The 24,307-nt window shown below is 45.2% G+C and overlaps 2 protein-coding genes across 2 annotated transcripts in view; one reads left to right on the forward strand and one right to left on the reverse strand.

The window, feature by feature from the left end:
* Positions 1-1,341: 1,341 nt before the first annotated feature.
* CUZD1 (CUB and zona pellucida like domains 1) lies at positions 1,342-13,204 on the forward strand. The gene is made up of 9 exons (XM_025880279.2): positions 1,342-1,423; positions 3,620-3,770; positions 5,867-6,078; positions 7,448-7,598; positions 7,938-8,155; positions 8,640-8,812; positions 9,876-10,267; positions 11,390-11,658; positions 12,885-13,204. The coding sequence occupies exons 1-9, from the start codon at positions 1,342-1,344 to the stop codon at positions 13,058-13,060; spliced, it is 1,824 nt and encodes a 607-aa protein (XP_025736064.2). The 3' UTR covers positions 13,061-13,204.
* Positions 13,205-17,957: 4,753 nt separating this feature from the next.
* Positions 17,958-24,307, reverse strand: part of LOC112830467 (scavenger receptor cysteine-rich domain-containing protein DMBT1-like) — a gene marked incomplete at its 5' end in the record, with an annotated part of 180,515 nt that continues 174,165 nt past the window's right edge. Inside the window, 3 exon segments of the mRNA XM_073890438.1 lie at positions 17,958-18,249; positions 20,831-21,213; positions 23,656-23,831. Of these exon segments, the coding sequence (XP_073746539.1) occupies positions 17,958-18,249; positions 20,831-21,213; positions 23,656-23,831 (851 nt within the window).

The raw sequence follows: 24,307 nt of genomic DNA on the forward strand, positions 1-24,307 counted from the left end.
ACTCACACCCGCCACACTGGCGTGCCTTCCCTTATTTTGTAGACATGCCCAACTGATTCCTGCCTCAGGGCCTTTGCACTTGCCCATTCTTTTGCCTAAAATGCATCTCCTAAGCCCAGATCACAAATGAATGCCTCTCTTTTTCTGTTTGCTCAAATTTCACCTTTCTCAGTTTCACCCTAATATTGCATCCCCCCTGAAATCTATCCCATCACCCTGTTCCCTTATATTCACAGTACCTATCACTGTTTGTAATTTATTTCAGTTTGTTTGCTGTCTGTCTCCACTTAGCGAGTAAGTTCCATGGGGACAGGGACTGTTTCTCTCATGTTCAATTCCAAATCCCCAGACTGTATAACAGTAACTAACAAAAAAATTTTTTTTAAAGATTTTATTTATTTGACAGAGACAGCGAGAGAGGGAACACAAGCAGAGGGAGTGGGAGAGGGAGAAGCAGGCTTCCCGCTGAGCAGGGAGCTGGATGCGGGGCTCGATCCCAGGACCCCGGGATCATGCCCTGAGCCGAAGGCAGACGCTGAACGACTGAGCCACCCAGGCGCCCCTAACGAATATTTTTGAATAAATGAATGAGTGAAAAGAGGGCAGTCCCATACAAGAGCTTCTTGTGAGTATGATTTCCTGATGTCACAGGTGCTGGCCTTGCCACTGCGCCACCAGTCTCACCTTGGACGCCAGGATTCCTTTCTGTCATCTGTAAAACACAGTGCCTAGGGGACTTCAATTCACCTGCTCCCGGCGCTCTGGGCATAGTGGTTGGAGTTCCTGGAAGCTGAACTCACGCTTGTGCTTTCCTCTTCCTCGCCATCCTGGGCCACCTCTTCTCTCCCTCAGTCTCAGCACCCTGGCAGGCAGCAGAGTGACCTGCCTGGACCCGCAGTGTGCCCAGGTGCCAACTCTCTCCCCAGCTGATCCTTTGACTCTAATTTTTAGAGAAGAGCAGGGAAGGCTTAAGATAGCAGTAGCGCTACCCGCTTCGTGATCTGCACGAACAAGAGGGCCACGGCTCAACTCCAGGTCGGTGCCCGGAAGAATTACTCGGTGCTTACTGTGCGCCACGTGTTGGAGCTCCCCTAGGAAGAGCTTTACTTGGGAACGTCCTGTGAATGTCCCAGGAATGAGTTGGGGAGAGCGAACACTCACTGTTCGGGATTGCTGATAATAAATCAGCCAGACAGCTGCTCTGTTCTCACGTACGTCTGGCCCTCGCATGGTCAAACTGACACATTCCCTGAAGGTCTCCAGAAAGCTCTGAAGCCAGATACGGAGCCCCGGGAAGTATAAAGCCTGCCCTCCCTTCAGGCTGTTCTTCCCTTGACAACGATGGAGGCCATGAGAAGGCTTGTCCTCTCGGCCGTCTTCACTGTGCCATGTTTGGCGGAGTTGAACTGGACCAAGTCTGAAGGTAAGAACACTGAACCCATTGTTTCCTATCAAAATCGGGAGACCTCCTTTCAAGAGGCCTCTGCCGAAAGTTTTTTAAAGTGTTAATATCTGCTAATGGCCTTAATAAGGGAACATTTATTTATATGCTCTTCATGTGATTTTGAATTAGTACCAAGGTTTTTTTCAGGCCTATATGACGATATACATAAAAATGTAAAAGGATAAAGAATTTTACCTAGTAATTTTACTACTGAGAATTAAATATTTAGGAGATAATTATAAAAGTGCACACAAACACACTGCATTTACATAATTATAAGAAGCAATGTAAATTTCCCTCATTTATTCTGTAAGTTGTAAAGACATACAAAGGTATATACTTTGGCGATTTCTTACAAATCATAAGAAAGGTACCCAGGATCTACTTTAAGAGAAAAAACAACTACCTGAAATTTATTTATGTTTAAAATACATACATTGGAGCATCTTTAAAAAAATCTGGAAGTAGACGAGAAAAAGAAAGGTTCTGGAAGTTTTTACAAGAAGTTTTTAATGGTGATTTTTTTCCCTGGATGGGTGGGATTATACTTTTTTCTTTAATTGTCTTTGCTTTCTGATATTTTTTACTAATAAACATAATAGTAGTTATTGTTAGGGGAAAACAAGAGACTATTGTTATAAGGATGTCACCCATCACAGATAAAAAGGAAAATGAAAAGCTTTTTGTTTCTAAGTGGAGTTAACCATTTGCTGGGTTCCATTGTGAAGTATTTGATTTTCTTGTTCACATTCCGTTACAGCTGCTGCTGCTTCTCCTCCCCCCCTCCTCCTTTTCTTTTAGTAACAGCTTTATTAGGATATAATTCACATACCATAAAATCCACTCTTCTAAAATGTAAAATTTACTGGTTTTTAGTACACCGTTATTTAATTTGAGAACATTTTTATTACCCCCCCCAAGAGAAACTCCATACCCATTAGCAGTTACTCCCCATTTTTCCCAATGCTCTCAGCCCAAGGCAACTACTAATCTACTTTCTGTCTCTATAGATTTCCCTAATGTGGACATTTCATACAAATGAAATCCTATAACCTGCGGTCTTTCACTCAGCACAGTATTTACAAAGTTCATCCACGCTGTACCATACATCAGTACCCCATTCCTTTTCATTACTGGATCCTCCTGCATTGTATGGACAGACCCCATTTTATATGCATTCATTAGTTGGTGCCCATTTGGGTTGTTTCCCCTTGTTTGTTATTTGGCTAATGCTGCTGTAAATAAACATTAGTGTACATGTCTTTGTGGGAACATATGTTTTCCTTCCCTTTAGAGATATGCCTAGAAGTGGACCTGCTGGGTTATGGTAACTCCCAGTTGAATCTTTTGAGGAATTGCCAGATGATTTTCCTAGCAGCTGTCCCATTTTACCTTCCCTCGAGCATTGCAGGAAGGTTCCAGTTTCTCCACATCCTTGTCAACACTCATCTATTTCCTGTTTCTGACTCTAGTTTTGCTTCACATCCCAAACGGTGTGAAGTCATATCTCACTGTAGTTTGAATTGCATTTCCCCAATGGCTAATGATGTTGAGTATCTCTTCATGTGTTTAATGACCTTTATGTGTTCTTTGGAGAAATATCTACTTTTGTTGTTTGTCTATTTTTTATTGGGTTGTCTTTTAATTGTTGAGTTATAAGAGTTCTTTATATATTGTAGGTATAAAGCTTCTTTGTAAAACCATCTTTCTTTAAGCCCTAATACAGTCTTTATTTATGTATTTAATTTTTTAAAAAAAGATTCCATTTATTCATTTGACACAGAGAGAGAGAGAGAGAGAGAGCACAAGTAGGGGGAGTGGCAGGCAGAGGGAGAGGGAGAAGCAGGGTCCCCATTGAACAAGGAGCCCTGATGCGGGACTCAATCCCAGGACCCCAGGATCATGACCTGAGCCGAAGGCAGATGCTTAACCAAATGAGCCATCTAGGTGCCCCATAGTCTTTATTTTTTATGAACCATATATAGAGAAATCATAAATATTTTCTCCCCAAGGGCTCTAAGAGGGGGAAATCAATGGCTGGTGGCTTATTTTGGAATGAGCTAAATACCATCACAATTATGAGCATGCTTGTATGTGGGAGGTAGATGCCTAATCCCTGGAGGAGAAGGCCAGGGGCAGCTGACTTTCCTCAATGTCAACTGTGGTCTCTCCCAGGCAAATCAAGCTGCCAGTCCAGCTTGGGAGGCTCCAGCCAATCAGATGCCCACAGGGCCCTAATCCTGCAACTCAATCCCAATGAGGACTGTACCTGGACAGTAGAAAGACCAGAAAATAAAAACATCAGAATCATCTTTTCCCATTTCCAGTAAGTAGAGGCTTTACTTTCTAATAAGGGTGGTTGAACTCTGGCCACACTAGGGAGTCTGTGTCGGAAAAAAATCAGCTGGTCCTAGAGGTAGTGGTAACTCCCATGACCACGATGATGATGACGATAATGGTTAATAGTCACTGACTGATGACTGGGCCCCTGGCTCTGGTCCCAGAGGTCCTGGAGGTCGGTATAGTTATCATAGGCACAGGGAAGTGGAGAACTTGTCTCAGGTCACATTGTAAGTGGAATGACCAGCATTAGTACCCAGCTAGTCTAGTTCCATCTGGAACAGACCCTAAAACACTAAACTTACAGTCCCAGACTTTGCTATGCGTTCTAATCAGCAGGGGAGCTTCCCAAAACCCAGATTCCCAGGCTGAACACCACAGAATTAGATCAGAATCCCTGGGGGTGGGAACCAGGCGATTGGGTGTTTTTTCTTTAACTTGAAATCAGTACCCACTCACCAGTGTTTTCCCTGAGTGCCCAGGTCATGGCAGCGTGAGGCCAAGCTGAGCACAGGGCCCCACACCAGGAGCCTCCCTCAGGGCTCCAGGAGAACTGCCTCAGTCAAACCTCTCAACAGCCCTCTGGGGTAGATGCAATCTAATCCCCACTCAGTGGGTAAGAAATCCCAGGGAAATCACTTAATGTGCCCAAAATCACAGACTAATACAGGTGGGAGAGGACTAGAATCTAAGCCACCTGGTTCCAGGGCCCAAAGTCTTACCCAATCCCCGTGGTTCTAAAGCTGGAGAGTCTCAGAGCACCTGGAGGGAGGGTTTTGCGAAAGCACAATTGCTGGGCCCTGGGCCCAGATTACAATCCAGGTGGGGGCGGCTGGGGCCTGAGAATATATGTGCAGAGGTAACAACCTCCCAGGGGTGGTTCCTGCTGCCTCTGCTGGTCAAGGCGCCACACTGGGAGATGCGTGGCCCTACGCCCCGGAAGTTAGAACAGACTTCTCTTTGGCCCCCACAGAAACAAAGGAGAAGGGGGACTTCATATTTCCTAGACTTTTAGGGCTACTAAGAATCCTATACATTATTCTTGGTTCGTCGAGAAAGAGAGAATGGCACTGTGGCAGAGTGAGGGAGGGGAGATGAGCAGTTCACATTTCTTAGATGCTCCCCCACCCCACCAGACAAAGGCTGTGACATTCCTATTTACAGAAGAGAGAGTGAGCAAAGGAAATAGTAAATCACTTTTCCAAAGTGGTTTTTTTTTTTTTAAGATTTTTATTTATTTATTTGAGAGAGAATGAGAGAGAGAGAGAGAGCACGAGTGGGAGGAGGGTCAGAGGGAGAAGCAGACTCCCTGCCAAGCAGGGAGCCCGATGCGGGACTCGATCCTAGGACTCCGAGATCGTGACCTGAGCCGAAGGCAGTCGCTTAACCAACTGAGCCACCCAGGTGTCCCTCACTTGTCCAAAGTTACACAGCAGGTAAGGGACTAAGGTGCAAGGAGAATTGGGGTTTGTCCACCCTCGTGTTTTCCCTCTAGGGCATCTTGGCCCTCTGTCGGGATTCTGAGGGCGTGTGGAGAGACCCTGTCAGAATGGGCAGAAAACAGTAATCCTGGTCTGCCCTGTCCAACGGCAGGGCCTGGGACCATCCTTACGAATGAGGACGTGGGGAGGGGAGGGAAGGAAGGGGCATCTGGGAAGATGTTAAATCTGCTTTACCCTGAGAGAGGGGGCCAGGGAAGAAGAGTTGCTTCCACTTTCAACAGCCTTGGATTTCAAACCTCAAGGGGAATGAATTCTAAATAAGAAGACCTCACCTGACAATTTCCACATGAGTATGAGGAACAGGAGAGATGGAAATGGAAGGAAAGGGGTCTTGGATTCCAGGCCCACTCCCCCCCGACTTTATAGACACATTGGCAAAGCAGTTCAGTCCCCTGAGGCATTTATAGATCGATGGTGTGTGGTTTGATGTTGAGGAAGGTGTGGGTGGCTGGTCTTGGAGAGGTTGAAATGAAAACAGATATGCCACTGCATTGGAAACTGGGATGCCAGTGTGAACAGTTGACACTGAACCCCCCTTGCCTGGTGGCTCGTCTCTAACCACAGTGTGTTCTGTTTGCAGGCTTGATCCTGATGGAAGCTGTGAAAGTGAATACATTAAAGTTTTTGATGGAAACTCTACCAACGGGTCTCTGCTAGGGCAAATCTGCAGTAAACATGACTACATTCCTGTTTTTGAATCATCCAGTTCATTAATGGTTCAAATCATCACCGACTCTGTAAGAATTCAAAGAACTGTGTTCATCTTCTACTACTTCTTCCCTTCTGGCACCTGTGAGTTCTCATTTATACATCCTACGCACATACCACTTACGAGCATGGAAGGTTACACACTCTCCTGCATGGGTTGTTATAACCTCGAGTCTGAGCTCTCTGTTGTGAGAGCAGAGGTTCTCTAGCTCGTGTGTGCAAGAATTGCCCGGAGAGCTTGTGAAATCAGATTCCTCCCCCACCACCCGAGACTCCGCTTCACTGGTTCTGGGATGGAGCCCACGAATTTGCCTTTCTAACCAGCTCCTGGTGAGGTAGATGGAAGGGGCTGATCAGATGGCTACATGTTGGGGTGTATCGTGTTACAGACCAAAGCAGACGCTCCGAGTTCGGCCTGTTTTAGAATAACCCTGAGATCCTCTGAAATGCCCACTCAGGGGCCGCTCCTCCCTCTGGTCTGATTCAGAAGATCTGCGTTGGGGCTCGAGAAACCTTCACATCTGACAAGTTCCCCAAGTGACTCTGACAAAGACTGGAGGGCAGATGATGAGAAATGCTGACCTAACTTGTCAGGCAATCAGATGTTACCCTGGTTCTGCTTTCCCAGCACCCAGATTCCACTGCAACGCAAAGCAGAACGCCAAGAAATTCTGCAAGTGGGCTCATGAGCAAAGCCCCACACTGGCTTGCTTTCTGAGGCCCAGAGCTGACCATGTCAGTCTCCTCTTAAACCACACAAATCTCCAGAGTGGAGCAGTCACGGTTTTCCAAAGCCAGACCCAGGCCACCTTTTCAGGCCTTACCTCTGGCCACTACCTGACATGCCTCCTATGCTTTAGCCGACCTCGATTGTTTTACGTGCCCCGAGAGAGAGCCTTCAGCGTTGCCTGTTTCTCTCATCCAGCTGCTTGCTTCCCGACTGGGGAGGGAGGGACCAAGGATGGCTTCATGGTGGCTGCATCTGCGCTGACCTGGACCGACAGCGTAGGGTAGGGAGAGGTGAGGCCCCCAGGAGGATGACTCCCGTCTGCTGGAACCAACAGCCTGAGGAGCTGCGGGAAGAAGGGACACGTTAGAACAGCAGGGCACGTGGAGGTGGCCGATGAGGCTGGAAAGCTGGGCTGGGGCCAAGTGAGGAAGAGCCTCCCGTGACAGTCCTAAATGATGTCTTTTTCTGTGGCTTAGTCCAGGTGACAGAGGGTCTCTAAAACTGGGACAGATCTTACAGGGTCACTGCCCTGCACCAGTGGTCAGGAAATCCAGTGATAAAGAAGGGTAAAAATCTCAATATGCTACCAATTCGGAAGAGGGCAATGGAACAAAATTTGGGTGGGTGTGGGGGATTGCTGTATTAAGCTCAGTGCACAGCACGGAAACTAAATGAAGTCTCTCTCTTGATTTACATTCTTGGTCACCCTCACATCCCTTTCAGCTATTCCAAACTGTGGTGGTTACTTGGACTCCTTAGAAGGATCTTTTACCAGCCCCAATTACCCAAACCCACATCCTGAGCTGGCTTATTGCGTATGGCACATACAAGTGGAGAAAGGTTACAAGATAAAATTAAACTTCAGAGACATTTTGTAAGTACTGTGGTCCATTTCTGCTGGGAGAAATGCAGGGAGCCCACCTGGAAATGGGGAAACCTGGGGAAGAGAAATGATGTGCACCCTCTCATAGATGGCCACTTTTCACAGAATTGGTGAATAGAGAAAACACCAATACTATTGCATTGAACTAAGTTGTCTACTTTTCTGAAGATTCTGAGGTCTTGGGACTGGCATTAGGGACTGGCAAAGCCCCAGGTTTGTCCCAATCCTGAGATACCATTGTGGGGAAAAATCTTTAATCACTTAAGACTGGGATTGCTGAGAATTGAATTGGTTTGGAAAGCTTTTTCACCAGAGGCCCTACATCTCTAGCTTAGAAGGGGACGAACACTGCAGATTTGATTTCATTGCTGTCTATGATGGTCCCTCCACCACCACTGGCCTGATTGGACAAGTGTGTGGCTATGTGAGGCCCACCTTCGAATCCTCGTCAGACTCATTGACCGTCGTGCTATCGACAGATTACGCCAACTCCTACCGGGGCTTTTCTGCTTCCTACACTTCAATTTATGCAGAAAATATCAACACTAGTAAGTCATGTTCCTTAGCTATTTTGAGCTCTCTGAAGATTGTGTCCATAGAAACTGCTCCTTGATTCTTAGCCTACCTGTGGCTATTCCTATTTGCAAGCCTGTCATATATACTTTGGAACATATATTCATAATCTGAAGCTGGAGAATCAGTTCTGCGCATTGCTTAGTATGAGAGGAAATTAATGGTTTTATCAACTGGAAAAAGATTTCTGTAGAAAATAGGGACCGTTTTCTGTAATGCCACCTGTAAAGTCTCTATTAAAAATAATAGATTTACAGATTCAAGTTGCAGACAGGGTCACAGTAAACATTGTAGAAGGTGGATCAAGTGCTCTGCTGTCTCAGGCTTCTGACTACAGTTCAAAGCAAAAAGGGTTTTGAGTTTTTATATAGTCTTCTCTACACATAGCTTTTTAAGATCCAAAGTTCCTAGCTGACATAAACATAATCATCCTCTTTTTTTTTTTTTTGTCCTGAACAGCATCTTTAACTTGCTCCTCTGACAAGATGAGAGCCATCATAAGTAAATCCTACCTGGAATCATTTACATACAGTGAGAATAACATACAACTGAATGACCCAACTTGCAGACCAAAAATATCAAACGTGGTGGAATTTTCTATCCCTCTTGATGGATGTGGGACAATCAAAAAGGTAAAGTGAGACACTGAGCTGGGTTTTGCCAAATGCCAATGGTGTGCTGGATAATGCTGGCAGCAAAATACTTGTTGGTGGCTTTAATGGGCAACTCCCAAATCTTTATGGCTTGATACATGGTAAGCCTGTGTGAACATTTACATGCACTCACTCATTTAAGCACAAGTGCCAAATCACCACACTTATTTTCAGGGTAACTAGAGGTGGTTCTCTTTCCCAAAAGGTGAAGAACTCTGAAAACTCACTGAAGAACATTTGAACATCTAGATGCTGCAGGTGTAGCAGCCTACCAGGAATACTGTTATAGAAAATGATTAGATCTCACATTTAGCAAAAACCTAGTTGTACTGTTAGGATTTTCTTCTTTCCCCTGCAACAGGAGAAGGTCAAAACATGATCCTTGTTTTAAAGACGAAGGACGTAAGTTTGTGATTTGTTTTCCATTTTCTAGAATTTCAAGATCTCAAACATTTGCAACCTGTAGGTCCCTTTAGGTTGTATACCCTAAACTTTCCACTCATGTCATTAAACAACAATCTTGTTGAGAAGAATGGCAGCTTACTCCAGAGAATCGGTAAGGATAGAGTAAATCATTATTTTCTGCTCCAAATGAACACCTATTATCTGTGCATCCTAGGGAAGGCAGCCTGGGGAAAACCTATTGCAAGACTTCTGTCTGCATACACGTGGGAAACTGCCCAGTGAGCCACACAAACTTAATGCTACTTACGGAAGGAGGCCTCACCTTACAGGGTCTCAAGTCTCTCTAGGGATCGAAGTTTGCGTTCAGAATTGTTTTTAACATAACTGAAAAAAGTTCTGCCTAATTCTGTCTTCAAGTCTTTCTAAGCCAAGCTCTTATCTCTCATCTCACATGTTTTCTTCCTACCCAGAATGTTTCTTAAATAAAGCATATTGGAGCCTGTAGTATCCTAACATGAAAGCTGCTATCTTGTGATTTAAGAAAATTGTGTCTTTATCCACAGATGGTATTCATATCTGTGATCTAAACTATTACTGGACTTAACATACAACATTTGAATTCCATCTCATTCTACAGGTAGAAGATCATTCAGTTACTTACACCAATATAATCACTCTTATTCCATCCCCCACGTCTCAAGTGATCACCCGTCAGAAACATCTCCAGATTGTTCTGAAGTGTGAAATGGAATCTAATTCTACCGTGGAGATGATGTACATAACAGAAGATGACGTAATACAAAATCAAAGCGCACTGGGCAAATATAACACAAGCATGGCTCTTTTTGAATCCGATTCATTTGAACAGCCTTTACTGGAGTCACCGTATTATGTGGATTTGAACCAAACACTTTTTGTGCAAGTCAGTCTGCGTACCTCAGATCCAAATTTGGTGGTGTTTCTGGACACCTGCAGTGCCTCTCCCACGCCTGACTTCGCATCTCCAACCTATGACCTAATCAAGAGGGGGTACGTACTGCTGGGTGACATACTCTTCTGAGGATTAATAGTGACTTGAATGAGGTAGTATTTTTGGTGCATGGATACATGATTCATGTATGCATCCTGTATAATTTTTTTCTAGTACAGTTACCATGGAATTTAGTAAATGTAATCATTTTATGAAATAGAGTTACTGTGTACTAATTACAAATAATTTAAGTTAAAGCATTTCTACAGTCACAGCCCATATCCACTAGAATTGTTAGTCTATTCCCAAAATATTTGCTGGTAGAAACGAATTTATTTTTTGTCAAGAAGGCTTTATGTTTTTGTTTTTGCTTTTTTTCTCCACATTTTGGTTATTTTCAACAGAATCCCCAAAGATTATTTCACTTGTTCCAGCTCCAGAACACAAACATAATGGCATTTGTAAAGTCTCTATGGCATTCTTTAAAAAAAAACCAAAAAACAGGAAAGGGGCGCCTGGCTGATTCAGTGGGTAGAGCATATGACTTTTAATCTTAGGGTCATGAGTTCAAACCCCACACTGGGTATGGAGCCTACTTAAAAAAAAAAAAATTAAAAAAAGTAGTTTTTTTTGAAAGGAAAGTTTTTCTTTTTTTTCTATAAGCTGATGGACTTTAACTACATCAGCCATACTGACACATTCATAGCAAGTGTATAAAGTAAGGTGTATGAGCTCTACTATATCTGAATTGATTTTCTAATTAATTCACATGAACTAGAAATTTTAGTGCTGGAGGGAATTTTATTTTATCCAGGAATCAGATTCATAGCTTTAGTTCACTGTAGTCTGAGCTAAAGACATTGTCTTTCTTTCTTTTTTTTTAATTAATTTTTTTCTCTCTAAATTTTTATTTAAATTCTAGTTAGTTAACATATAGTGTAATATTGGTTTCAGGAGTAGAATTAGTGATTCATCACTTACATACAATGCGCCTGATCTCATCTCATCTCAGAAGCTAAGCAGGGTCAGAGCTGGTTTGTATGTGGATGGAAGACATTTTTTTCTAGAGAAAGTTGTGACCCATGAATCACACTGCTCAAAGAAAACTTTATATCCTCTCTTTTCAATATTGAAAAGACCGAACTGTGAATTTTCTAAATGTGCCATAAATTCTGTTCCAGATGTAGTCAAGATGAGACTTGTAAGGTGTATCCCTTATCTGGACACTATGGAAGATTCCAATTTAATGCCTTTAAATTCTTGAGACGTCTGGGCTCCGTATATCTGCAGTGTAAGATCTTGATATGTGATCATAGTGACCATCAGTCTCGCTGCAACCAGGGCTGTGTCTCTCGAAGGAAACGAGACATTTCTTCATACAAATGGAAGACTGATTCTGTCATAGGACCTATTCGTCTGAAAAGGGATCGAAGTGCAAGTGGAAATCCAGGTAAGAAAAAAATCTATTTCATGATCTGAGAACACCTCATGGTTCATTAAATTCTGCCCAAATGTATTCCTTCTTAAGCATGTACAGTTTAGAGATTTATGATATTTGTAACAAAGCCCTAAATAAGGTAAGCACACAAGATTAATTTTTCTTTCTATTAGTTGATAAAATGAAAACCATGTATCTTTTAAGCATATGATGCACTAATAATTCACCATTATTCACATGGCTTTGAGTATAAATGTAATGTCCTCACTTCTAAAAACAATAGTTTCTCTTAGCTTCCTGACTTATTATAGACACACCATGGCAGATAACAGAATCAAAAGCAATGTATTTTAATTCCTAAATGAGTAAAATCAGATGAACCAGTGTCTCACACAAATCACCTTTTGGGAAAAAAAAAGCAATTTTTTCTAAAATAGAGAAAATACTATATTTTCAACACAGCCCTGCTTCTTTTTTAAAGGATGGAAAAAATGAGCCCTGCCAGGTCCCATAACAGAGTGATAGCGAATGCCCAAGGACAAGCCACGGCTGAATGGCTTCGATAGACCATAATTACATGAAAACTGTTTATAAGAATTTATCTCATATGAAAATGATCCTGGCATAAGAGAACCTTATGACCTCTGTCTTTATTATTATTTGAATGGTTTGGGAAGGAGTAGGAGTCTAGTTTGTAGCAAAATATTTCTATGACAAAAACAAAAATTAAATCCAGTAATTTTACAAACATAGTCACTAAAAAGATGATGCATCTATGGATATTAGTCTAAATTAGTTGAAAATTTGTGAACGAAAGTTATAGAAATATCATGCCCATTAGAAGAGTACCCTTTTCCTGTTTGAAGAAAAGAAACTAGTTGTTTCTCCATCGATCAAATATATTTTGGTGACTGTGGGAGATAGTGACTATCAATAGATGAACCTGCACTTGTTTGACTTTGATACTTGAATCCCACAAGTTTCTCACCTTATGTCAGGGAAACAAATTAACTATTTAAACAAACAAATGTAAGGACATCTTGTCTTTTAAATTAAACAGAAACATAAACTAATTGAGATAGTTGCTAGCAGTTCCTGTATGTTGTTTTGGCATTAAATAGCATATACTCATTGATGCCTAAGATTCGTAGGCTATAGAGAGATACACATTAATGAAAATTTTGTAATGCCAAGTAATACTTTTCTTTAAATGATTTCTGTCTGGTTTCCAATTACAGGATTTCAGGATCAAATACACAGAGAAGAAACTCAGAATCAACCTTCCGACAGTCTGCATCTGTTTTCTTTCATGGTCCTTGCTCTGAATGTCGTGATTGTGGTGGCGATCATAGCGAGGCATTTTGCGAATCAGAGAACAGACTACAAATACCAGAAGCTTCAGAATATGAACTAACCAGTTCAGCCTTCAGACACATTTCTCCCAAATGCCAAAGGAAATGCTGCTTCATGGCTACACATTATGAATAAATTGGGGAGAACCCCATAAAAATGACACACATGTCCTGCTGTCACCATGTTCAGAGTGTGCTGTCTTGCAGGGGTGATTGAAATGAACAAACATTATGTCCATGCTAAAGAACTGAAGCCACCAACATATTAAATGAATTAGAAATGTCCTTTGTGCGTGAAACATTCTCAGTAAACATTAGGTGAAAAGAAGGAAGTTGTTTTTACTTAAATCTTCAACATTAGATGTATTTGTTTCCTAGATGCAAATATGCTACCTTTTGAAACATATACGAGGGTTATAGTTTCTGAAACTAAGTGTGATGGAGAGAATTGCCACCTTGTTTATTCACATGCCTCACTATAATGCAGAGCTTCAGCATTTTACAACTTAATCACATCTCAGAAAGGGCTTTGGAAAGAAGAAAGCTATTTCATGATCTAAGAACAGGAAAGAAGAACCTTCTGTATAGTTTCTAGGTTAATGAATGAAAACAACAATTCTCCTCCCATTTGCCATCAAACACCAAAGCCAAATGTAATCCTAACAAGGAGTAGTCCGTTCTGACTGCCACTTTCCTACCTACAGTATCAAGGGCCTCGATGGGCACTAATCTTACTCATCCCAAACGTCATATTGAATTCTTTGTCTTAGATGGACAATACAACTCTACCCCATCACCCAACACCACCACGGATGTATATCACGTTCTGATACACATCCTAAGAGGCAACCACATTTCTGAATGCCCAAGGACACTCCCAGACACATGGACTGGCTACACGGTATGCCCAGGGAGTACGCCATGAGTAAGACAACATCTCTACCCTCATCAGACAAGTTGTTAGGGGCCTGCTGGGTTTCCAGCTCCGAATGAAAACAGATCTTACCCATTTTCTTTTCAATATTTCCATGTGGATCTTCCAAGCACTTGCCCCAAGTGACCATGCAGTTGAGTCCCCTCTGTATTCATCTGTGTGACTAAAGAGAGCTACTGCAAAGTTTTCCTCTAACCTAACGTGAAAGCACTTAAGAACATAATTAGAATGGGCAAATCAAATTCAGTCAAGACAGCATTTAAAAACTGCCTGATCCCTGGCCCACCCGCCATCTTTCTGTCAGGAACCAACTGAGCCTGTGCGGGCGGCCGGGCATGGGGGCTGCTCAGAGGCACGCCAGGCACAACAGCGTAATACCAAGAAGACTGTCACATAGTGTGACTCAGGAGACAGTGTAAAACTATCACCATGAGTCAAAAAACCCTTCGCAGTGGAGCTATTGAGCTATACCAATGCATTAGAGCTATAAAATAATACATAGCAGAAAGGTTTTTTTCTTCAGGAGAAACTGCAGTAAAGTAAGTAAAGGTCTGGAGTTGGTGGCCTGGGTTTTAGTCCTTCCACTTAGACCTGGTGGGTTACCTTGGCCAGGTCACCTTCAGCCTTGATCTCCACAATTTAAAACAGGGAAGGTAGCAGCTGCCCCCCCCAAACCAGGTGTTGAGGTTGCAAGGATTAAATGAGGAAATGAGCTGCGGTCAGGGGCTATGTGTGTTCCACTCGCTGCTGGTGATGAGTCCCCACGGGCAGCCCCCAAGTCCTGTTTTAGAATCTGCTTCCTCAGACCATACCTGGTACTGACTGTCATGGGTTGGGTCCCGGGAGAAAACCTCTGGTAGAGAGGTTTGTGTGTGGAAGGATTCCTGGGGCGTGTGCCTAGACTCAAGCCCTGGAAGGGGGGAGGGAAGCAGGCCTGGACGGGGGCGGGGGACTGAACAGTGAAGCGGCCGCAGCAAAAAGCCCGGCCAACCCCTGGGAGTCCTGGGCTGGGCCGGCCCTTCAGAGATGCCCTCACACCGGGGCTTGGTGTCCTGGCCACATGAAGTGCCTCTACCGACCAGTCATTGGTTAAAGGCTGCGAACGTGCACAAGGCAGCTGTGTTGAGCTGAGGGAATCCCTGCAGAGCAGTGGGGCTGAGAGCCATCAGCCACCGACCCTGCGGCAGCCTGAAGAACGACTGATTCCACCGGAGGGAGATGTGGGTGTCACACCAGAGCGGTCACCATGCTCACCTCCTAAAAGAGCAGGATTTTCGGAATGTCTCACAGTGTTCAACTCTGACTCTATGTGGTATTCAAGAGACATACTTTTTTTTTTTAAGATTTTATTTATTTCTTTATTTATTTGAGAGAAAGAGAGAAAAGAGCATGAGGGGGAGGGAGAGGGAGAAGCAGATGCCCCGCCGAGTAGAGAGCCCAGTGCAGGCTCGATCCCAGGACCCTGAGATCACAAACTGAGCTGAAGGCAGACGCTTAACCGACTGAGCCACCCAGGCGCCCCTGAAGAGACATGTTTAACAAAGCATTTCAGCAAGGTTACTAAAAGCGAAATGGGCAATGGAGTACCAGCATGTTCGAACAAGATGGGAGGGCCACCTCATTTCTACTGAGCAGGGTGGAGGCCAGGCTCCCCTCGTGGCCTCTGCTGTCCCTCCCCACAGGAAGGTGGAGTCACCTCCTTACCTCTGGGTTGGTGGGGGGGGAGAGGTCCTGGCTCTACGAGGTCTCCTCTGACACCACCCCAGAGTAGTCTCAAGGGGGTGGCTTATACCTGCCTGCTGGGGTTGGAAGCCCAGGCTCCCTACCTGGTCTCCACCTGACGTGGGGGGTGTTGGGGAGGCCCTGGTTACTGCGCAGAGGTGATAGCACCCTGGGGAGGGGAAGGAAGATGGAAGGGAACCTGGGGGCAGGTGGAAGTCTAGGCTCCCACTTCACCTTTGTTGGCTGGGCTGGAGGTAGGGCCACAGTTTTACCCATGGCTCACGGTCTTGCCTGGCTACCACTTTACTCGTCCTTTGGCTAGAGAGGGCAGGCTTCTCTTGGGGCTTTTTTTGTCTCCACCCATTGCTGTTTCTGGGTTGTAGGTTTCTCCCTGTTGAGTGCGTTTTGACCTATAAAGCATGGACTGCTCAGCAGCGGCCGTGCGTTCGCACTTCAACGTTCCTCAGAATCACCTGGAGTGCTATTGGAAAGGGCAGCTTCCTGGCTTCAATCTGCTGAACCGCACCTGGAGAAGCTCACCTGGAAGTTCACTGGACACTTTTTTATTTATTCTTAAAAGGTCAGTCCTTTCATTGTCAACACTTTTCACGTTAGGCATTTGTTAAAAGCCATAAGATTCTAACTTTGGAAGCTGTTAGCCTTCCACTTCCTCAACACATATGGGATAGATGCAGTTAATGGGTAGATAAGCTTCGGAAAGGAGAAGCTCTAGCAGCTCAGAGCTTCTTGGAAAACTCCTTAATTCATCTGAGGCACTCCTGTGAAATAGATGCCTGATGCTCAAATCATGTGACTGAAGATGAAGGTACTCGGTGACAAATGATTAACTTTTGATTTAAAGATGCTGTCTTCACCAGAATGACCAGCAACTATGTTTCATCAACTTCTACCAGGTATAAGAAGAGAACACCGTCAAAATACCCACCAGCGTCCTATTTTTATCAAGATGGCTATCGATGAAGGTCATGTTTGACATGAGACGGAAATGTTCCCCTTTAGAGGCAGTGCCCGCCCTTGGGTCATGTATCAGGTTTTCATCTCTTAGGACTTCAGGGTTAGCTCCCACACTCCCCCAAACCCCGTTCTCCTCCCTGGGAGACTTGACCATACTGTATTCTCATCTCACACATGCTCATGAATGACAGAAATGGGAACAATTTCTTGGACTTGAGGACTCATATTTTAAATATTGCTATTGAATATTTCTTGACAAGCAAAAAAAAAAAAAAACTGACTATGTCCAAGACTGTTCGTTTGTTTGTTTGTTTGTTTGTTTCTTTCGAGAGGGAGAGAGAGAATCTTAAGCAGGTCCCATGCCCAGCACAGAGGACTTACACGACCCTGAGATCATGACCTGAGCTGAAATCAAAAGTTGGGAGCTTAACCAACTGAGCCACCCAGGCACCCCAAGACAGTTTCTTTAAAGACAGCTTTGAGAGAACCGAGTGCAGCCCAGGCCTCTTTCTGTTAAGTACAAAGAGAACTTGGATAAAGTGGGTGCTGCCTGCCTTTTCCATGAGGGTGTTGGATATGCGAACCTTCCTTTCTGTGTTCCTCAGGTTTCTTGTGTACTTCTCAGGCTTCCTATAAAGCTTGGAGGATCTGGGACACAGACTGATTGTGTGGTAGCTCAGAAAACAGTCACACGATTGTGTATCCAACTCTCATTTGCGGTCAATGTCAAAACTGTCACCCAAACCCAACAAAGCAGAGGCGCGATGTGTTCCCTCTGAAACAGGCAAGAAGAGCTTGTTTTGAGTAAGTGACAACGAGTAAATGAGCAAATGACATGTTCAATTCAACTAACCAGTTATTAGGGTTTAAAACAAAAAAGAGCAGTGACTTCCCAACACTTATTTATTTTTCAAAAGACTCTTTGCAAGATCTGAAAAGAAATTCTCACACCACCCAAGGGACAGAAACAAAAAGATCCATCTACTAGCATATGAATGTTAAGGAGTCAATTAAACAAAATCTTTAAATTATCAGTCTGGTATATAGAGATAACTCTGTTCTTTAGAACATGTACAGTTGAAGACAATGATCAAGTTCTTGAAAGTGAAGAATTAGAAAACACAGCATCTCCAGCCTGCAAAGTGACTGCCTTACAACTTTAATAATCAGAGAAGGTTTATGTAGCAACAAACCTCAGTGAGAACCTCCTTAGCTGTTTCTTCTACCTGTCACTCTGAGGACAATTTCCGATTTGTCAAACTTATGACTTTGCTGCAGGGAAATAGGCTTTGCTTTCTAATAACGGATTCATGTGAGAAGTGGAGAAATCACACAAGGGTCTTACTCCGACCAGTCCCTCTGTGGATTTCCAGTGGCCCCACCACTTGGAAATGCTCAGTCTGCTCTTCTGGGGTCTCCACAGGACCCGCATCCCTCTTACTCCTCTCTACACAGCCCTGGGAGCAGCGGGAGGAGCGGGCCCCCACTTTGCACACAGCGACCTCACACTGCAGGTAGACGACATCATAGTTCCTGAGAAAGTTGAAGGCGTTGAACTTGAACTGGGCCGTGTTCTTCTGCTGGGAGTGCAGGTTGACATAAGTATTGTCTTTGATGCACCTGATAAAAGAAAAACCCTCAGCCACAAGGATTAACTTGAAGTATGGTGGGAATTCACTCTGACTCGAATCATCAGACTGATGAATTCCAAACAAAGTTCTTCCCACTACCCACTCCTTCTTTTATAAAGAAACTTAAAATACTACCATGAGTAGAAAAACCACCGTTCCTGAGCAGAAATAGAAGGTAACAGTAAAATAAACATAATAAAAAACAAACAAGGTAATTAAATTCTAGCTAGAGCTATTGCCTTCTGAAGGCCTACTCTATTTTGCCCAAAGGGGAGATTAAAGGTAGTGGTTGTATTATTTGAAGGTGAAACTTAGATTATTTTAAAATGTGTTTGTTGGGGTGCCTGGGTGGCTCAGTCAGTTAAGCATCTGCCTTTGGCTCAGGTCATGATCCCGGGGTCCTGGGATTGAGCCCCAAATCAGGCTCTCTGCTCAGCGGGGAGCTTGCTTCTCCCTCTCCCTCTGCTGCTCCCCCTGCTTGTACTCTCTCTCTCTCTCTCTAATAAATAAATAAAATCTGTTTAAAATATGTGTTTTGTCAACCCTAACACAACTATGGAAAAAGTTAAGGAAAGAAGTATAAATGATCCACCAAGAGAGGAGACAAAATGGAATAATATAAAATGTTCCATTAAAATCAGAGAAGGCAGCAAAAGGAGAGTGGGGGTAGAAACAAAGAACAAATTCAACAAATAGAAAACAGTTACCAAGATGGTAGATTTTCATCCAACTATATCCATAATCACTTTATTTTTTAAAAAGTTTATTTACTTATTTGAGAGAGAGAGAGAGAGAGAATGAGAGTGTGAGCTGGGAGAAGAGGGAGAGGGAGAGAGAATCTTAAGCAGATTCCATGCTCAGTGTGGAGCCCAATGTGAGGCTCAATTTTATGACCCTGAGATCATGGCCTGAGCTGAAATCAAGAGTTTGATGCTTAACCCACTGAGCCACCCAGGTGCCCCTCAATAATCATTTTAAGTGTGAGTGTTCTAAATATGCCAATTTAAAGATACAGACTGCCAGAGTAGATAAAATGAAAACAACAACAAGAAAACCCGAGATCCAACTACTGTTGTCTATAAGACATCCACTTTAAATATAAAGACCTAGAAAAGGGATGGAGAAAGATTTGCCATGCTAATACTAATCAAAAGAAAGCTGGAGTAGCTACATCAATTTGAGACAAAGCAGAGTTCAGGGCCAGGACAGTTATCAGGAATGAAGAGGGGTACTGCATAATAATAAAGGGATCAGCCCTCCAAAAAGACAGAACAAGCCTTAATGTATACACAGGTAACAACAGAGTGTCAAAATGCGTGAGACAAAAAGTAATGGAACTGCAAAGAAATCTACAAGCCCACTGTGTTGGCTGAAGACTCCAGCACCCCTCTGCCTGTAATGGACAGATCCACCAGAAAATCAGGAAGGATGCTGTTGATCTGGAAAGCACCGCTGATCAGCTAGACTTACAGACATCTAAGGAGTACTCCATCCAACAACAGCAGGATACAATCCTTCTCAAGCCCATGTGGAACGTTCACTGAGATGGACACCTTCTGGACCATAAACTACACCTTAGCAAATTTACAGAAAAGCAACCACACCAAACACATCCTCTGATCACCATGGAATTGAACTGGAAATCAGTCACAGAAATGTTGCTGGAAAATTCTTACTCGGAAATGAAACAACACACTTCTAAGTGAGCCAGAGGTAAAAGAAAAAGTCTCAAGAGGAATTTAAGAAATATTTCAAACCGAGTGAAAATGAATATACAATTTACCAAAATCAAATGCATGAATTGGAAAAGAAGAAAGATCTATAATCAATAATCTAAGACACCACCCGAGGAAATGAGAGAAAAAAAGAGCGATTTAAACCTAAAGCAAGCAGAAGAGTAGAGTGTTGGCTGTTACATTCTGGCATCAAACCGTGCCTCCCTCCTTGATCTATTTGTAAGGAGAATTGAAAGGGAAGAGCTCTCTCGTTCAGAGACTCAGTGCAGTTTAATGCCTCATCTGTGTACCTCCCATGCTATGGCTCATGCCACCTCTGCACGGTGCTGTGTCTTGCCCATCTCCTGGCTTTTGGAAACAGGTACCACGATGATGCTTCCCACGTGGCTCTCACCACTTTAAAGCTACCATCCGTAAGTGATGGGATTTTTGTCCTTTTGCACTGGTTGCCAGTTGCCCATCCATAATAAGTGTTTTGCTCCTGGGAGGGGGCAAAGGAGCTACAAAGACAAACAATATCCCCAAATTCTCATTTGGTGAATCCTTTGTTTAACCAAAGGAGCAAGAATACATCTCACCACTCTAAGAGTTTAGGCTGAGAAAACCCGCCAGCCCATTGAGGTAGGACAGACGCCCTGAGAGCCTGAACCATGAATGGGGAGCGTAATAAAGTCATAAAACACAAAGGGAAGGGAGGCACGGGCAAGAAAGGGTAAGGCAGGACAGCAGGGCCCCAGACAACAAGGGCTCTGCCCCGCGGAGAAGCCACAGGTCCCCAAAGCCATGTCCCGTGAATATAACAGCCAGTGCTAGAGGGCTTTCTATTTTCCTTACCCATGCCGGATCAAATCGTACTTGACAGTCGCAAAGTCGTGGGGATCTGGAGAAGCCACACAGGTATCCACGAAGAGCCGCAGGCTGGGGCTGGGGCTATGGAGCGTGGCCTGGAGGAAGACTGCTTTCTTCTGACTGGCATAGTATGGCCCCATTTTCCTCACATACTGGGACGTGGGCAACTCAAGGAAGGATACGGACACGTCATAGCCAACGCTGTCCCTGGGGGCGTCAGCCCCTGGGATGATTTCAACTTCAGATGGGCCATCCACCCTGCAGGTGAGCTTGAGCTGAGGCACCCTATGCCGCATGAAAATTCGGCCGGGGTGGCCCTGGATCCGGCCTCTGATGGAGTTGGCGTAGCTGAGGGAGCCGAGCCCTTCCTGGAAGGACAGAGGGGAGTTTCTGGCCAGTGCTCCCAGCTCCTTTACAAACACCCTTCTGCGTGGGCAGAGGCCTCTCTCTCCCACCCCTGCTTGGTCCTAGCTCGCCGATGGGCTGGGAGCCGGAGGCCTCGGGCCCGCCGTCTGTGGCCCCTCATGCCCTGATGGGGTGATGTAATGCCCTTGCTGCCTGGAGTCCAGGTGCATGCAAGGAGCCCCCGGTGTGTGAGCCTGGACTCCCTTCCTCCCTCCGTGACGGCTAAAGCTGCACCGGTGTGAGGCGGGGCAGGGGCTCCATGCTAGCTACTTGGTGCTCCCTCGGCCCAAGTCCCCCCCCATCCCATCCCGTCATCCTGTGGTAGTCTCAGGCAAGCACCGGCCATGGCCCACCGGTGCTCTTCTCCTCTCTTCGGCTCCTTCCTCTGCTTGGCCCCAGACCCGTTCTGGCTCCTTGTGAGCTGTGGGCCTGGCCCTGCTCAGCTTCAGTCTCAGCCGTGCTCCCTCAAATCCAGCACGACTTGAAGGGCTAAGGGGGTGCTGAAGGCCACCATGCAGAGCGGCCATAGTCTCTGGCAGCCCGGTGCCCACAGCCCTGTGTGCTGTCCAGAGACTCAGCCTGCCCCGTGACGCTGGTTCAAGGAAGCCTCTGTTTGTGTGACTCAGATCCTTGACGTTCTGCCTTGGAACCTCCGAGGACCGCCCCGTCAGCTCAAACCAGGTCTGCCTTTCTAGGTTTTTCCTTTCCTACTCATCCCCCCTGCCCCTTCCCAGTCCCCATTATGAAATTTTAATACAACAAAGACACCCTTTATGTTCTGCATGAATAACTGTGCTTTATCCATAAAAACAGATTTTTTTTTGCCCCTAAGAACAAATATCTCCCCTGCCCCTTGAAGCAGATCTCACCCTGATGCACGGTGTAGAGGAAAAGTGAACTCATTGACCACACAGCCTTGCCCCTTCCCGGGGCCCAGCACGTCCCGGTGCTGACTGCCTCTGGTCTCTTCCTGAGCCCTCCAAACTTGCTGCTGCGGGGCCTGGGTGCGAGCTGCCCCCTGCCTGGAGCACTGCTCCTGCTCCACTCTACCGAGCTCCGTGTCCTCCTTCAGGTCTTGGCTCCCTGGCCACCCGATTCCAAGCGGCCTTCCTTCCACCCCACATCATTTCCCGTTCCCTTCCTTGTTTTGCTGTCTTCTGAGCATCTGTAAAACGATTCTCCAATGTGCACTTGTTCAGTGCCTGTCTCCCTTTTCTCGAAGTGAGAGCTGTGGAGCAGGACCCCTGTCAGTCTGGTTGGCACTGTGTCCTCAGCACCTGGAAGGTTGCTCAGCCACTGACTGAAATCACGCGTTCTGTGGCGGTGTGTTCGCCGTGGGTGGCCCGGGACTGGCTGTCACCCTGAGGGGTTCCCGACCTGCTGTGTCCTCTCTCCCCCATGAGGTGAGAGCTGGGCCAGCCAGGGCCACAGAGGACAGCGGCAGGGTCCTCTCTGACGGCCTAGAAGCTTCCGTGGTGCCTGCCCCCCCCAGACACTGGGGGGCTTCCGGCATGGCCCCTGGGGCGGAAACCTCTGAGTTAAAAACTAGACGTTTCAGAGCAAAAAGGGTAAGAATGACCGTGATCTGCATAACCAAATAGACAAAATGTGAAGTAGGGAATCAAAGTGGTCACTTGGCATCACGCAGACTGTTTGAATGAATTAACCTCCAACCATGCCGAAGGTTTGCTGTTTTTGTGTGTGTGTGTGTCTAAATACGGATACAAAAGAAGAGAGGAACAACATGGAGATCCTGTTGTGGAACAGGTTACACTGTTAGATATACTGAAAAAAAGGATTTTGTAGTTAGACACTCTTCCTATGTCCCTGGTCTACTTGTTTCTTTAACTTCAATGACATTGTTCTGTGAAATAAGCTGCTGGTTAAGGAACAGGAAATAAACATATGCATTTCATTATCCCCACCTGTCCTGGATATGTGCTTTCTAGATTGGGAAATACAGCTAGTTGTCTGGTGAGAACACAGCAGTCAGATAGATCATCTGTCCTCCCCTATGCCCAGCACTGTGGCCTGCCCAGAGGACGACGTGTGCACGGAAGGTGAATAAAGAAGCATGTGGTGGAAAATGCTTGGCTTTGGAGCTAAGAGAACAGCATGCATCATCCATCCATCCGTTGGGTGTTTACCCATCCATCAGTCCATCAGCACTCAGCACTTAATACTGTGTATTCCAAATTCAGTATGTATTCCAAATTCCCAGAAAGGAAGGAAGATTTCAGACAAATGAGTGAGTGCTCCAGGTCTCACTGAACTCAGGAACAAAATCAGGGTGGTGCCTTTCCTCTGTCCCTACCAGGTTTTGAACAGATGGTTGAATTTTCCAAATAGCTCTCCTTGGCCTCCATCCACAGAAGGTTACCACCACCTCGGCAGCCGTTTCTCACCTGTCTGATGGTGCCACAGCGACCATAGGGGATGCTGAAGATCAGGTAGCGCCCGGTGACTTGGGGGCGGCACAGCGCATCATTTAAGCGGATGTCCCAAGAGGAGTAGCCCAGCCTCCGGAGATAGCCTCGGTCAATGGTGACTCGGAAGAGGTGAGGCAAGCAGGAGAGCTGGGCTACAGGAGGAGGAGCATGGGGAGAAACTCACGAAGAATTTGGCACACTGGACGTATAGGTGGGTGTGTGCTTACTTTATAAAGCGTGGGCGGTGCCTCGGCGGCGGGGGGGTGGCTGGCTCAGCTCTCATCACCCTCTACCCTTGACTTGACTTTCACTGACTTTATTTATGTCCCTCCTTTTCCAAAAGTCACACCATATCATGGGAATCCTACCCACGGCACATGTCCCACGGTCTGAGTGAGCCTTGTCTAAAGATTTAAAGGACAGCCCACTTCCCATGTTGAGGACACCCGAGGTTGAATGTACATCTATCTGAGGCTTTGTATGAGAGGTAGTTTGGGAAAAGAGAGTGGAAGCAAAGCGGGAGGGAGCATGGGTATTAAGGGGCTTCTTCCCCAACCTCCTAAAGCCCACAAGTAGATGGAGATGCCAGATTTCTCAGCGGAGACACAGAAAAGCCCATACTTTCTCC

Source organism: Callorhinus ursinus, unplaced genomic scaffold (assembly GCF_003265705.2).
Source record: "Callorhinus ursinus isolate GAN/ISIS: 27379988/994484 unplaced genomic scaffold, GSC_fseal_2.0 scaffold155, whole genome shotgun sequence".
NCBI lineage: Eukaryota > Metazoa > Chordata > Mammalia > Carnivora > Otariidae > Callorhinus > Callorhinus ursinus.